General features: G+C 45.8%; 1 protein-coding gene across 4 annotated transcripts in view; it reads left to right on the top strand.

Annotated features, from left to right (window-relative positions):
- SIMC1 (SUMO interacting motifs containing 1) overlaps positions 1–16,992 on the top strand; it is a 114,810-nt gene that overhangs the window by 29,434 nt on the left and 68,384 nt on the right. For 2 of the 4 annotated variants that reach the window (XM_069763983.1, XM_069763982.1), the window contains exon 8: positions 6,578–6,740. The exons of 1 other annotated variant lie outside the window; for it this stretch is intronic. In XM_069763983.1, the coding sequence (XP_069620084.1) occupies positions 6,578–6,740 (163 nt within the window). Of the gene's footprint in view, positions 1–175; positions 1,790–6,577; positions 6,741–16,992 lie in introns of those variants that run through there. One more of the 4 variants, XM_069763986.1, reaches the window with a different exon arrangement.

The raw sequence follows: 16,992 nt of genomic DNA, 5'->3' as shown, positions 1-16,992 counted from the left end.
TTCTGCTTATAAAAAAAATATTTTTTTAGAGCAGAAACTCTCCAAAACCTCTTCATAATATAAAAACCACAGTACTGAGGAGATGCAGGCAGTATCACATATTCACATTTAGGTACCTTTTTTATAGATGACATCTGTTCTAATTAGTCGTTCTTTTTCCTTTCACCCATGACAGCACCACCTGAGAGGATCTGCCGATCAAGGACAAGAAACCCAGTAAAATTAAAGGGTGACACCTCTCCTCTGCATCTGTTCGGTTTCCTGTCTGCGATGGGAGACCTCAAGAAGATAGGTGTTGCTAGAAAAATGTCCCAGGCCTGACCCAGTAGCTGCAAGAGTGGCTTACCTGGCAGTGGCACTGATGAGTTGGGTCTGGAAATGCCACCCCAGGGCATTAGTCTATATAGTAGGCAAGTGTGGGCAGCAAGAGGTCTGGGAAATCTGCTGCCTACACGCAGCTTGGGTCTGTGCGTGCGCATTGCTTTCCAGGCGATAGTGGGCCCTGTTGACCTGTGCACCGGATGAATCCAGGAAGACCGGAGCGTGTGCAGGGTGTCACATGGCACACCTTGATGACGAGGGTGCTGAGTAAATTAGTAACTGCCTGGCGCATGCACACGGCCCGCCTCAAGATGGTGTGCCCTGTCGCCCAGTACATCGGCAGCCTAAAACATGATGTAATCGGGTGGCATTCAGGAAGTTATTTCACTTACGGGCGCTGGAGGAGGCAGGAAAACTCTGCATGCACAACATTTAAACGGAAGATGTATGTTGAAGTAGAGATTGTGATTCTCCAACTCTCCTTTATAATGGAGGATCAGCATCAGGACCCCCCAGCAGCAGTGACTGCATCATCATCCGAGAAGCAAGGTTATCCGACACACTGCAAAAGCGGCAGTAAGACTGGCCAGAGGTCCAGAGACTCCAAGAAGTAACAACCCTGTGATCTGATCTTGCCTACAGGTCTGGTATCCTTGAATATTAGCAGGTAGTGAGTGATCTTAAAGAATGTTCACCGTTGCTAATGGGGCGTTAATTTTCAGAGGCCTAGAAAAGCTGTTGCAAAGTGTAAAAATAAGTGTGCTTTGCATTTAAAAAACAATGAGTGGGTCCTTTGGTTTTAGGTCTTAAACAAAACAATCATTAAATCACCGGTCAAAAATTCCCTCAAAGCCCTGATGCAGACGGGTGCAAAGAAAGCGAAAAGGAGACCTAGCCAATTATCGTATTCGGATAGGTCCATTAGAGTAATGGACAACTGATTCAGGATCCTCCTCATTCTCTTCCTTGTCTGAGGATGATGCCGTGGTAGACAATGTTTTCCCGTGGGAGACATAAGCAGGTTAGTTAAGGCTAGAAGTACCAACATATGGGGCTGGTGGACACAAGAATCTAAATCAATTGAGGATATTATGTGCAGGGGCCTGGAGAATAAAAGGACGCGTACATTTCCAGTAAATGAGAAAATTAAAAACTTAGGGAACAGTGGAAGAGGCCTGATAGGGAAGGCCTCATTGACCTCATCCCTAAAGAAAAAAATATCCATTTGAGGAGGAGGCTACCTCATTCTGGGATAAAAGCCTGAAGACTGATGTAGCAGTAGCTAAATCCTCGAAAAAATCTATTGTCCTTCAAAGATCTGGGTATTCTAAAGGTACCTTCACACTAAACGTGACGTTGCAGCGTCCTGGCTAGCGATATCGTTCAGTTTGACACGCAGCAGCGATCCGAATCCTGCTGTGATGTCGTTGGTCGGGGCTAGAAGGCCAGAACTTTATTTCGTCGCTGGACTCCCTGCAGACATCGCTGAATCGGCGTGTGTGACACCGATTCAGCGATGTCTTCGCTGGTAACCAAGGTTAACATTGGGTTACTAAGCGCAGGGCCGCGCTTAGTAACCCGATGTTTACCCTGGTTACCATACTAAAAGTAAAAAAAACAAACGCTTCATACTTGCCTTCCGCTGTCTGTCCTCCGGCGCTGTGCTTTCCTGCACTCACTGTGAGCACAGTCACTGCTCTGCTTTCCGGCCGCTGTGCTCACAGCCAGTACAGAGAAGCAGAGCGCTGGGGACAGACAGCTGAAGGTAAGTATGTAGTGGTTTTTTTTTTTTTTTTACTTTTAGGATGGTAACCAGGGTAAACATCGGGTTACTAAGCGCGGCCCTGCGCTTAGTAACCCGATGTTTACCCTGGTTACCGGGGACCTCGGGATCGTTGGTCGCTGGAGAGCTGTCTATGACAGCTCTCCAGCGACCAAACAGCGACGCTGCAGCGATCCGGATCGTTGTTTGGATCGCTGCAGCGTCGTTTAGTGTGAAGGTACCTTTAGAGACCAGTTAGGAAGTCGGACAGCTACCTAGGAGACATCAATGGGCGCTTTGAGACCTGCCAGAGCAGGAACTTGTGCTGCAAGATCTGTTATCTGGCTACAGCAGATGGAGGAGCAACTGAAAAATGTTTTTTTTTTTTGCAAATCATATTTAATGTCATGGCTTTTTTTTTTACAGGATAAAAAGCTTTTTATAGAAAAAAATTTGCTTTTGCATCAGTTTATTCTGAATAACTATTTTTGTATTGACGGAGCTGTATAGTGGTTTTTTGGGGGGCAAGATGCCATTATCAGCTATGTCATTTTTATTTACATTCGTCTTTTTGATTGCATTGTATTACACTTCGGAGGTATGACGCCTCTCGGTTCGTTTTTTTTATGCATATTCACTAAAGGGGTTAACTAGTGGGACAGTTTTGTTTTTTTGTTTAAGGTCCGGTCGTTCTGGATGCATGATACCAAATGTGTATTGTGTTTACATGAGGAAGTTAGCCGAGTTTAATTCAATATTAAGAATTGGACGTGTCTGAGGAGTCAGGAGCATGTAGACAAAGTGATGGTGTGGCAAAAGGGGTGTGATTGGCGTATTCCGCCCAGGGAAGCAAAATTTTCTCAAATTTACGGACTTCATCTATAAGTATGGCAGATAATCTTTCATTGATCTTATACCAAGAAAGGAATTTCTTGACTTGTGATTGATCTAAACCTGATTTCTACTACCCCCCCCCCCCCCCCCCCCCACACACACACACACACACACACACACACACACACACACACACACACACACACACATCTGTAGTTTGCTTGGCTGCTAGGAATATAAATAATTTGAGAATTTGGGTGTATTTAGGGATATTAAGTATTTGGGCATAAATATTGCGGGCAATCCTAATTTTATCCCTTTGAATATAACCTTATTTAAAAAAAAAATCAAACACCAAATTAAAAATCTGAAATAGCTTGCCGTTATCAAAAGTTTTTAGAATTGATTTAGTTAAACTGGTTTTATTGCCCCAATTGCTCACTATCCAGTTTGGACTATAGAGGATATTTTTTAAAATGAAGATCTTGATTATTGAGGCAAAAAGAGGTTTGTCTGAAAATAAGTTTTTGATGGTATCTGAAAGTAAGGGTGTTTGATTGCCCCCCCCTTTTTTTTTTTTTTTTTTAAAGTTGCTTCAGAGCGAACTACAGGAAATGATGGAGACAGATTTCATATTTGCACTGATCAAATGGGTACTAAAAAAACCAGATAATCGCCGGCAGTTAGATCTGTGTGACCTGGGTAGACCATCAGTCTTTCCATATCAGAGAAAGCTGTCTGACCTCCTCTACAGGCTATTTTGTTTTTATTCATCCTGGCACGACTTAAAATAAAGCTAGATCATACAAAGGAAATAGCCAGATAATGAATTTAAAGCTTTATAGGGCTTATCTTGCAATGATAAATTATACATTTCTCATAATGTGTAACTGATGAGAAAAAAATAGCAACCTATAGTCAACTCTGCAGCCACTATTGCATGATGTGGAGAGTTTAAAAAAAAAAAAAAAAAAGGAAAAAGCTAGAGTTGTGGTTTAAACGATGGAGTGGGGCTTCTACTGTAAGATCCCTGACTCCAATTTCATACTCGCCGATTGTGGTCTTCCATTTTTTTATTTTTTTTTCTATTCGCCGCTGCCACTCTGGTCCCGCACTTAATCTTGTGACTGAAACTCCTGACTGTTCGAAAGTCAGCTGTTACTTCAGAAATGCTCAATGTAAGTCTGAGACAGAACATTCCTCTCATAGACTTACATTGAAAAGTGACTTCTGGCACGCTTTAGCAGGTCACAAACTGTCAGGCCCTCATACCACCCTCATGGAGTCTTTCTGGCCGTTTGAGCAGACACATGGGTGTTAGTGGCCTGCTTCTCCTGTTCCTCCTTGCCCAATGGTGGTGGTGGTCCTGCTGCTGGGTTGTTTCCCTCCTACAACCCCCTCCACATCTCCAGGTGTACTGGCCTGTCTTTTGGTATCTGCTCTATTCTCTGAAGACTGTGCAAACAGACACAACAAACCTTTTTGCCACAGCTTGCATTGATGTGCCATCCTGGATGAGCTGCACTACATGAGCAACTTCTGTGGGTTGTAGACAATGTCTCATGCTATGGTACAGTACCTCTAGGGCTGAGAGCAATGACAAAATGCAAAGGTGACCAAAACTACAAAGGATGAGAACCGAGAAATGGTCTGGTCACACCCCCCCCCCCCCCTGTAGAACCACTTTTTAGTGGTTGTCTTGCTAATTGCCTATAATCTCTACTTGTTGTCTTTTCTATTTGCACAACAGCAGAAGAAATTGCTTCATAACTGGACAGGTTGATATTACATAAGGGGTTGACTTGGAATTACATTGTGATGTTTAAGTGTTCCCTTTATTTTTTTGAGCATTGTATATCATGTTTGGAGATTGAGTAAAGTTAAGGTACATATAATTTTAGGTAGGCTAAAGGGTAACATTCTCCACTAAAGGGGAAGGAGATGCACATCGATTCTAATCACTGTGTGGCCCTCCAAAGAAATGACTCCCCGTGCCATTACTGACCTACTGCTAAACCAATTATGCTGGAGGATATTGAAGATCGCATAATGTTCTTCACTGCGTTTCTAGACTCGCGCCTGCTACATGTACTCAATTTGTACCTGCTCTCATCTGTGAAGAGCACCAGGTGCCAATGTCAAATCTTCCAATCTTGGTGTTCTCTGGCAAATGCTAATCGCCCTACACTGTGTTGGGCTGTAAGTACAATACCCACTTGTGGACGTCTGGCCCTCATACCACCCTCATGGAGTCTGAGTTTGAGCACACACATGGATGTTAGTGGCCTGCTGGAGATCATTTTGCATGGCTCTGGAACTGGTTCTCCATGTACAAAGGAGGAGTTAGCAGTCCTGCACCTACGGACCCCCCCTCCACATCTCCTGGTGTACTGGCTGGTCTCCTGCTATCTGCTTTGGACATTGTGCTGACACACAGCTACCCTTCTTGTCACAGCTCGCATTGATGTGCCATCCTAGAGGAGCTGCACTACCTGAGCAACATCTTTGACTTGCGGACACCACCTTATGCTACTGTACAGTACCTCTAGGGGGGAGAGCAGTGACAAAATAAGTGATTAAAACGGCCAAAAAAGGTTGAGAACAGAGAAATGGTCTGTGGTCATTCCCTGCAGAATCACTCCTTTATAGATGTTGTCTGGTTAATTTCCTATCATTTCTACCTGTTGTCTGTTTAATTTGTGCAACAGGAGGAGAAATTGATTCACAGTCAGTGTTGCTTCATTACTGGACAGGTTGATTTCACAGAAATGTGATTGACTTGGAGTTATATTGTGGTGTTCAAGTGTTCCCTTTTATTTTTTTTTTTTTTTGAGTAGTGTATTAAGTTCAGTGTCTGATGTGTTAGGAAGTATTTAATATTCCAATAAAAGGGCTCTGCCTGGTTCAGATTTAGGTTTGTCAATTTATCTTGATATTTTGTTTCTGCATTTTTTTTTTACATGTGGTTTTCAGCAGGGAATTTAATGTTGTTGATTGAGAACTTTAATATTGGAGCAAGGGTCTTGTATGTGCTTGTTTCAGTATTTGCAGCGTTTTGTGAAATCATTGTAACAATTTCAGCTATTCTCCACCCACAAGGCAAGATACCTGTTTTCACCCACTTCAGGCTTTATACCACATCAATCTAGTCTACATGTCAAACAATGGCCAGAAATGGTGTCCTTTCTTACAGGCACATGCAACAGCCTATTCTGAAGTCACCTGAAATGGAGGCGGGGGGAGATTATATGGTAATGATCTTTGTAGAGACTGACCTTTTTATAGTGAAAAAAGAAAAACCTAATCTAAATAGAACTGGCTAAGATTTGGGTAGGGGTAATGAGTATATAGATCGTGAATTACCACCACCGAAGTCCTTCATACCTTTCTAATCTTAACCATTTCTCCAACGGGGAGGCTTCATCGCATAGATTAGTAAATGGGAATGAATTATAGAAACTTTGATTTTTGTATGTAGTCCACTATTTTCTTTCATACTATGTCTATGCAACTTTTCTAATAGTCACAAATCATTTGGTGTTAATCAGAAGAAAAGAATGAGTGGTGTGAAGCTACAGTTTGTGTTCGTAGGGAAACTGCACTTTGTTGTGAACAGCTGTTATTTTTCTGTTACTCAGATGAGGGGTTTCTTCTCCACAGAGAGCTGTTCTTCAGTAGTACAGGAAATGTACTACTACGAGCAAAGATCCTGGAGCTGATATTCCTCCATAGCTGTACAATACCTCCAGCCCCACAGCTATCACTTAGTTTTGGTGAAATCCTCTACTTCATCAGTAACTCTACCTTACAACTGGAGAATCAGGTGAGCACCAATCTGCTGGAATAAGGCATTATGCAGGTCTTAAAATCATTTATGAATTTTGGTGTAAACTTGCTTATTTATTAAAATAATTGTGTATCCTAGAACAGAAATGTTAAAACCTAACACTATCACATTATGCTCAAATATCCAAAGAATCAGTTAACAATGCAAACAATACTGCAGTTCTGGCTCTCCAGTACTTTAGAGCAGTGCACTTTAACCTATTAACACACATGATATATGTAGGACAGTACGGTGGCTCAGTGGTTAAATCACACCAAGGACAACATCTGTAAGGAGTTTGCATGTTCTCCCCAGGTTTGCGTGGGTTTCCTCCAGGTATTCAGGATTCCTCCCACATTCCAAAGACATACTGATAGGGATTCTAGATTGTGAGCCCCAGTGGAATTACCGTATTTTTCGCTTTGTATGACGCTCTGGATTATAAGACGCACCTCAAATTTTAAGGAGAAAAATAGGAAAACCTTTTTTAATAAATTGGTGGTGCTTCTTATAATCCATGCATCTTATTGCATACCGGGGGGATGGCTGCGGTGAAGAGGGGTCCCAGGGTTCCTGCTGGAGGAGGCAGGAATAGAGCGTTGCTGCAGGCTGGAATGAGGGGGTGTGCAGGTGTCCTGTGCTGCAGGGGTGTCTTTGGTGCTGCGGGGGGCTCTGCCGACATTTTGTGAAAGGCCAGAGCCCCCCGGCAGTTCGTCCATGCTTCTGTGTGGTGGAGATCGGAAAAATGGCCGCCGAGAGGCGGTGCATGCGCAGATGGAGATCTTGGGACCAAGATCTCGAGAGATGAGATCTCAGAGCTGAAATCCCATCTCCTGAGATCATGGTGCTGAGATCACGATCTGCATGCGCCGCCTCCCGGCAGCCATTTTCCCAGAGTCCGTCACACAGGAAAGCATGGACGAACTGCGGGGGGCTCTGGCCTTCAACAAAATGTCGGCAGAGCCCCCCGCAGCATCGTAGACTCCATCACCCTGGGAAGCAGCGGACACCCCCTCATCCCAGCTTGCAACTGTAACGGTAAGCGGTATAGCCGCTTTGTAAGACGTACCCCCATTTTCCCTTCCCCCATGACGGCACACCTGAGAGAGGGGATCCGCCCAGTCAGGACAGGAAACCCTACTGAAAATAAAAGGGTGGTACCTCTCTGTCGCTTCAGTTGGGTTTCCTATCCTGACAGGGACCCTTGAGCTGAACACGGCGGTGATTCCACTTACCCAGGTCCCGTCCCGGCGTGGAAGAACAGGCAGCGCCTGTGCGTCGGAGTTCGGGTCCTGGATGCGCCGTCCGCGGGTCCTCCGGGTCTCTGCGTCCGAGCGGGCGTTTTGGCAGCATGGTCAGAGGGCCGGGTTCCTTTCCATGGCTGTCACGCCGCCCTCCCCTCTCTGCCGGCGTCCAGGTGCGGTGGCCGCTTCCGGGTCGCTCGTCTGATGTCACGCGCAAGGCACGCTGGGAATGGGCGTACCCGCTTGACGTTGGGGGCGGGCACCGGATCCAAGATGGCGGCGCCCATGAAGAAATGCCGGCCGGTGAAAGGGAACTCCGGCGGCACGGCAGAGAGAGGGAGGGGTCACTATTGGGTACCGAAGGAGGCGGGGAGTGCAGTGGTCCCCCCATAAAAAGGTGCTGGACCACAGAAGACTCGCTCATGTCCAAAAACTTCACCATGGAAGTGGGACAACAGGAGCAGCAGCCGCCTTCACAGCAGCAGCAGGAGCTCTCACCAGATGCCTTGCCGAGCCACCAGCATACCAGGAGCAGCCGCTCAAGTGGTAGGAACAGCAGTCATCCTGTCCGGCAAGATTCGGCGGCGTCCAGGAGGGACGCTTCACGTGCATCTGTCCAGCCTTCAAAATCGGTACCCTTGATTGTCGGTGGTGGTGAGTGATCTACGTGAATGTCACCCTTATGGTAACAGGGTCCATTTTTGTCTGTTTTTATCACTAGGGGTCCAGGAAAGCTGGTGGTAAAACAAAGAACCGAGAGTGTGCCCTTTGTAAAGACCCGCTTGCAGTTCACTGGCAGAAGGATCTCTGTGCTGACTGCATTAGTAAAACTATACAAGAGACCCCTAATTTTGCCACTAGCCTTAAAGCCATAATACAGGCTGAAATAAAAGACTCCTTGAAATTGGCCCTTAATGAACCGAGAAGGAGAAGCCGTAAGGCGTCTACAGAGTCAGATGCCTCTGACAGGGGAGTCATAAAACATCCCGGTTTCCCTCTACCTCCTCGGTCTCTGTCCAGTCTTCAGATTCCTCCTCTTTCAGTGATTCAGGAGGTCGTCCATGTTTTCCAACTGAGGACGTAGATAAATTGGTTAAAGCAGTTAGATCTGCAATGGGTCTTAAAGAGAAGACACCTAGGTCACTAGAAGATGTCATGTTTGGTGGCTTAGAAGAGAAAAGGAAACGCACGTTTCCGGTTAATGCAAAAATAAAAGCATTAATTGAGAAAGAGTGGAAAAAACCTGAAAAAATGGGTTCTTTGCCCTCTTCATCCAAAAGGAGATATCCTTTTGAGGATAAAGACTCTGAGTCCTGGGAGAAGATCCCTAAAATTGACGGGGCAGTAGCCAAATGTTTAAAAAGATCATCCCTTCCGTTAGAAGACTCTGGTGTTCTCAAAGACCCGCTTGACAAAAAAGCAGATAGTTTTCTGAGACACATCTGGGAAGCCTAAGCGGGGGGCCTAAAGCCAGCAATTGCTGGAACATGTACGGCCCGTGCTCTAATAGTCTGGCTACAACAAATAGAGGATCAGCTAAGAAACAAAGTACCCAGAACTGACATCCTTGCAAATATATCTTTAGTGCAAGGAGCAGCAGCTTTTTTGGCAGACTCTTCTGCGGATTCCGCAAGACTAACGGCAAGAGCAACGGGCTTGTCCAATGCAGCAAGAAGAGCCCTTTGGCTCAAAGGTTGTCCGGGGGATTTGCCATCTAAACACAAGCTGTGCTCTTTTCCATGTGATGGCCAACTTCTCTTTGGGAAAAAAAACTTGAAGAGATCCTGGAACATGCAGGAGATAAAAAGAAAGTTTTTCCCAACATCCCTAAAGATTCTAAAAAACCTTTTTTTCGGAGGAGAAGATATAACAGAGGTCGCCCCCCAGGGGAGAGAAAAAATTGGGACTTTAGGGATAAGAGAGGATCGGGCTATATGTTTAAAGGGCCCTCTACATCGGCAAAAAAATCCCCCCAATGACATTACGCTAGAAGTGGGAGGAAGACTCTCCCTCTTCTTTCCGGCCTGGGTACAGATCTCCCCCAGTACCTGGGTCATGAACATTATCAAAGACGGCCTAAATATAAAATTCGTCTGTCCACCCAGACAAAACTTTATAATAACTCCCCGAAGGAAGTCCCAGCAGGAACAATCTGCCCTAGAAACTGAGGTCTTGGGACTTATCCACAAAAAGGTTCTTCAGGAGGTCCCGGTTCAGGAAGAGGGAGACGGGTTTTACTCCCCCCTCTTCTTGATCCAAAAACCGGATGGTTCTTGGAGAACTATTATAAATCTAAGGAAGCTCAACCAATCTATAGAGAACTACTCTTTCAAGATGGAGTCTATAAACACGACCATAAAACTTCTCTTCCAACACTGCTTCATGGCAGTAATAGACTTAAAGGATGCATACTACCATATACCAATACATCAGGAATATCGGAAATACTTGAGTAGCTCTCTATATTCAGAATCAGTTAAAGCATTATCAATATACAGCCCTTCCATTCGACCTGTTTACTGCCCCCAGGGTTTTCACCAAAGTGATGGTGGAAGTAATGTCATACCTCCCGTCCCGGGATGTAGTAATTGTCCCATATCTAGACGATTTCCTTGTAATAGGGAGGTCAGAGTCCCACTGCACTCATCAAGTATCAGTGGTAACCTCAACTCTAATGGAGCTGGGTTGGATAATAAACATCCCCAAGTCCAGACTACTGCCAGTAAAACTACAGTCCTTCCTGGGGTTAATACTGGACTCCGAGCGTCAGCTCTGCCTCCTTCCAGAAAACAAAGTGGACAAGATAATAAACCTGGCCAGTACAGCAATACGTCAACCAGCAATGACTCTGAGAAAGGCGATGTCCCTTCTAGGCTCGTTAACATCGTGTATTCCGGCAGTAGAATGGGCACAATTCCACCTAAGACAACTGCAGTGGGAAGTTCTCTCAGCTCAAAGACTATTAAGAGGGCATTTAGAAGGAAATCTGTCTCTCCCTGGGCGTAAGGGATTCCCTAGTTTGGTGGACGGTGGAACACCACCTGACAATGGGGGTCCGGTGGAAAAATCCGGTCAAAGACCTCACGACCGACGCAAGCGGTACAGGTTGGGGAGCTCACCTGAGGTCTCACTCTGTACAAGGTACCTGGTCGATACGAGGAAAAAACTATGGGTCAAACGAAAAAGAGCTATGGGCAGTGGAGAAAGCCCTAAGACATTTTCTCCCTTTACTCCGGAGTCGCCATACTCGAATCCTGACGGACAATCGAGCAGTGGTGGCGTATGTCAATCAGGGGGGACGAGGTCCAAAGGCCTCATGAATGCATCAAAACTACTTTCAATTGGCAGAACAACACCTGTTATCTCTGTCTGCACTACACATCAGGGGCATAGAAAACACACAAGCAGACTTCCTGAGTCGCAGAGGCTTAAGGTACCGTCACACTAAGCGACGCTGCAGCGATACCGACAACGATTCGGATCGCTGCAGCGTCGCTGGAGAGCTGTCACACAGACAGCTCTCCAGCGACCAACGATCCCGAGGTCCCCGGTAACCAGGGTAAACATCGGGTTACTAAACGCAGGGCCGCTCTGCTTCTCTGCTCTGGCTGTGAGCGCCGGGCAGCCGGAAGCAGAGAAGCACAGCGCCGAGGACAGACAGCGGTAGGTAAGTATGTAGCGTTTGTTTTTTTTACTTTAACGATGGTAACCAGGGTAAACATCGGGTTACTAAGCGCGGCCCTGCGCTTAGTAACCCGATGTTTACCCTGGTTACCAGCGAAGACATCGCTGAATCGGTGTCACACACGCCGATTCAGCGATGTCTGCGGGGAGTCCAGCGACGAAACAAAGTTCTGGACTTTCTTCCCCGACCAGCGACAGCACAGCAGGGGCCTGATCGCTGCTGCCTGTCACACTGGACGATATCGCTAGCCAGGACGCTGCAACGACACGGATCGCTAGCGATATCGTCTAGTGTGACGGTACCTTTAAGATAGGGGGAATGGTCCCTAAACCCCCAGATATTTCAGCAAATAGTCCAAGCCTGGGGCACACCAGAAATAGACTTGTTTGCCAACTCGCGCAACAAAAAAGTCAGAAAGTTCTGCTCCTTAAATCCAAGAGAACATCCCTTCGCAGTAGATGCCCTTACTGATACCCTGAAAGTTCTCTCTGGCCTACGCATTCCCCCCGATAGTGATGATTCCAGCTGTGATCCGGAAGATCAGAGAAGATCAGGCGAAAATTATCCTCATAGCTCCATTTTGGCCAAGGAGACCATGGTTCTCCCTTCTAAGGCAGATGTCAGTAACAGACCCATGGATTTTGCCAGAGGTTTCGGACCTGCTAACCCAGGGCCCAGTAACCCACTCTCAGGTGAAGGGCTTCCATCTGGCAGCCTGGAATTTGAGAGGGCGTTACTAAGTCGCCAAGGATTCTCACCAGGTTTAATCTCCACCCTGTTGAAAAGCAGAAAACACATAACTTCTAGAATCTATGGTAGGACATGGGAAAAATTTCTTGACTTCCTGGGTGAACCATTGGGGGAGGTGGGTCCTGGAATTTCTGCAAGCAGGATTACACCTTTGGTTAGCAACCAGCACCCTTAAAGTTCAGGTTTCAGCCTTGGGGGCCCTATATAACTGTAATCTTGCCTCAAATAGATGGGTTTCACGATTTATAAAATCTTGTAGTAGATCTCGGCCGGTCGTTATCCCAAAAATCCCTCCTTGGGATCTAAATTTGGTCTTAAAAGCCCTAACTAAACACCCTTTTGAGCCCTTACAGGAGTTATCACCTAAGTTACTTACCCTTAAAACAGTTCTTCTAGTAGCCTTAACATCGGCACGTAGGGTAAGTGATTTACAGGCCCTGTCATTATGCCCTCCGTATACTCAGGTTTTTGATGACAGGATCGTTCTAAGACCGGACCCGGCTTATCTCCCCAAGGTGGTTCAAAAGTTCCATAGGAGTCAAGAGATTACCTTACCATCATTCTGTAGTAATCCCAAAAATCCAGGGGAACAAAAGTTCCACATGCTAGATGTGAGAAGATCTATGTTACAATACATATCTATGACTAGTCAGTGGAGGAAAGACCAAACCCTATTCATAGCCTTTCAGGGTAGCAAAAGAGGGTGTGGGGTAGCTAAAAGTACTATTGCTAGATGGATTAGGGAGGCCATTAGTTTATCCTACTCTGCGGGTGGCACTCCGGTTCCTGAAGGCATCAAGGCTCACTCTACCAGAGCCGTGGCTACCTCCTGGGCAGAAAAGGCTGAGGTATCAATTGATCAAATTTGCAAGGCTACCTGGTCCTCACCCTCAACTTTTTTCAAGCACTACCGGCTAGATCTTTCTTCCTCTGCTGACCTAACCTTTGGTAGAAGGGTACTACAAGCGGTGGTCCCTCCCTAAGGTTTCATTCTACAAACGTCTCTCAGGTGTGCCGTCATGGGGGGAAGAGAAAACACCAAGGTTACTTACTGGTAGCCGCTTTTTCCGGAACCCATGACGGCACCCGTATATTCCCCCCTTTATCACCTTTTCGGTGTGCACTATTGCTTTGGGTGCTTTTTTTAGTTAATATGATGTGGTGATGGACTACCATGTATACTAACCAGGGGGGCCTCTCATGCTCTGAAACCCAACTGAAGCGACAGAGAGGTACCGCCCTTTTATTTTCAGTAGGGTTTCCTGTCCTGACTGGGCGGATCCCCTCTCTCACGTGTGCCGTCATGGGTTCCGGAAAAAACGGCTACCAGTAAGTAACATTGGTGTTTCCTCCCCACATTTTGGGGAAATAAAATCTTAGGCTGGGTTCACATTGCGTTGAACCTGTCCATTAGATGGACTACGTTACACCGCGGCAGTCCGCTAACGCCGCCATTGAATCCAATGTCTGACGCATCGCTAGCGCACGCCCACAATAGGCGTGCGCTAGTGATGTGCCGTCATTGAGTGACGGACCCCGAGATGCAGGCTGCAGCGTTTCCGGGTCAGTCACCGCTAGCGCAGATAGAGCTAGCAGGTGCTTTATCTGCGCTAGCGCGCTGCCATGCCGGCATTTGCGTTAACAGCAGCCCGTTAACGTATGTGTTGAACAGGCTGCTGTTAACGCAATGTGAACCCAGCCTAACAAAGCGAAAAATACGATAATTGGCGCTATATAAGTAAAAAATAGATTGTCTTTTAATGTCTTTAAAGGGGTTCTCCAAGAAATATGGTAAAATAAATTAGCAAAAAGATATGCTTTTATGTAGTAAATTGTCAGGATTTTAAAGATGGCAGCTTCCATCTTGCAGTGTGCAGAAGTCTCACAACTGACTGCTTGAAGAGCAAGAAAGACTTCGTACCCCCTGTACTGTAATAAAACTGCCAGAATGCCTCAGATAGATGTTCATTCAGTCAGCTAAAAGGTTTTATTCTCCTTGGTCCCCTCCTATCAGTGGCCTGTCAGGTAGACTGAACAGAGCAATGTCCATTCACGGAGCCCGATCAGAAGCTGCTGTGACATGTCTCCAGCATATATGTTCTTTACGCAGCCTGTCCTACTGTATATCCTCTGATGTATATCCTCTGATCTATGGAAGCTATCTATAACCCTTTTGCGCTAGTCTGTTTTTGCCTTTGACCAGGCCAATTTTTTTTTTTTCATTCTGACCAGTTCACTTTATGAATGCTTCAAAGGATTCCACTGATTCTGAGTCTTTTTCATGACATATTGTACTTCATGGTAGGGTGGCAAAATTTGTTCGATATGATTTACGTTCATTTCTGAAAATATCTGATATTTGGCCAAAAATTTTCAAACTTTTATGCCCTTAACTAATTAAAATAGTTAATATTTCCTACATGTCTACTTCACATCAGCATAATTTTTTAAACAATTTTTTTTAAGACAAACAGATTTTTCCAACCAATTTGCAAAACGAGTTTTTTCACTGACCACATCACATTCAAATTGACTTTGAGGGGTCTATAGGACAGAAAATACCCAAAAGTGACAGCATTCTAAAAATTGCACACCTCAAACTGCTCAAAACCACATCCAAGAAGTTTATTAACCCTTCAGGTGCTTCAGAAAGTAAAGCAATGTGGAAGAAAATTGGTTTCCTTTTCCCATGAAAATATAACTTTAGCTCCAAATTTTACAGGAAAATGCACCATTAAAATTTGCTGTACAATTTCTTGAGTACGCAGATACCCCATATGTGGCAAAAAAAGACCTAGTGTTTGGGCACATGGCAGAGATCTGAAGAGAAGGAGCACTATTTGATTTTTGGAATGCAAAATTGGCTGCAATCGTTGGCTGACGACAGTGGCCGTTTGCAGAGCCTTATACTTGAGGGCAAGCAATTCTCCATAGAGTACAGCCCTCGACTGTCCCTTTTGGAACTTTTTATTGACCAGTGATTGAGGAAACCCATGAAAGTTTTTTTTCGAATGGTCCCACAATCCCCCACAATCATGAGTTCAACCAGACTTTTTTTTTTTTTCAATTGTACATTAAGGATTTTCATATTTCACAAAATGTAAAATAAAAAGACAAACACTAGATGGTGGCCCGATTTTAACGCATCGGGTATTCTAGAATATGTAGTATAATTCCCGTGCCAATATCGCTAATTGGTCAGCAAAGCATGGTTCAAATCATGCGCCAATTCGCGGCCGGACTGCACCTGTCGCTGATTGGTCGCGCCAGCTGCCCATGACCAATCAGCGATGCGGGATTTCCGTTACAAACAGACAGAATTAGACGATTATATAGTAGATGTAACAAGACTTTCAATCACTAGTTAAGCCTAATGCATAATTGGCATTAGATTATGCTTAAGATATTCAGAAATGAGAATTTTCAACAATTTAGTAGGGGAAAATGTAAGACACTAGACAACATGGGTAAAGGATAAACATATTTATGGGAGGGGGGTGGTGAGATGAATTAGTAGGTCGAGAGATGTCCAAGATATTCAGGGCTATCCAGAAAGTGTCCCAAGGATCTTGTATTGGTTTTACTCCTTCCCACGTGACAGCACCACGGAGAGAGGGGATTTGCCCTTAAGGACATGAAACCTACAGATAAAGAGCATCAGTTAGTTTTCTGTCCTTGACTGGGAACCTTCAGTTTGGCGTACCTGAAGAACGACGAAAGATGATGGAAGTAGTTCCAGGCCTGGCTAGACCAGACCAGTATAGACTTGACGCGGTGCCCCCACCTCGGCTGGTGCAGTGTCCTGAAGCGGCCACCGCTGGGTCGTTCAGGGTGTGCTGGGGGAGTGCAGTCATTGCACCATGTTTCTGGTGCCGGTTTCTGGGCGTCCAGTCTGCGCACATGCCAGACTTGCTCCCTGATGAGGCAGCCGGTGTGGTTACATGACCAGAAGTGACTTCCGGCAATGAAGCTGGAAAGGTTACAGGGGATGACCCAAAGCCGCTTGCCTTTTTAAAAGGCAGTGGAGTGCGGTAAGTGACACTCCCAGCAGCTTAAGGGGTCCCCTGTAGGTCCTGGAGGGAGAACCACCACAGCAGCAGCAGGCAGGGAGACAAAGGCAGAAAGAGGTGCGGCAGCACAAAGCTTAATCACAGCGGGGGGAAGGAGGGCATCGACTTTGCTCACCTTGGGGGAGGGGAGAGAAGGACCCAGCAGGGATCTGCTCTCTGGTGCCACTACTTGCCTGAGGTCAGTCAGGGAACTGCACCGAGGGCAAATAGTTGCCGGAAAGGCTTCCTTTATACGTACGAGTTAGTGAGGCGCTCCCAGTGAGGGGGGATATATCACCAGTCCACCCTGGGGATATATATCTAAACCTACCAGCTGTCACTGCCAGAGCTCCTCACTAAAACAGTACGGTATTCTGCCACCAGTTCCTCATTTAAAATAAGCCCCGTCCGACAGCAGGCTTATATCGAGTCAGGAACCAACCCTGGGGTAGCGTATAATAACCAGCGGAGCGTGCGGATGTGGGGATTCGTGGATCAAAATAAGAGAGCAGCCCAAGATT

This window comes from Ranitomeya imitator, chromosome 4, assembly GCF_032444005.1.
Source record: "Ranitomeya imitator isolate aRanImi1 chromosome 4, aRanImi1.pri, whole genome shotgun sequence".
In the NCBI taxonomy this organism is placed as follows: domain Eukaryota; kingdom Metazoa; phylum Chordata; class Amphibia; order Anura; family Dendrobatidae; genus Ranitomeya; species Ranitomeya imitator.
Note: the sequence above shows the minus strand (reverse complement) of the source record. Positions and strands in the feature narration are given on the sequence as shown.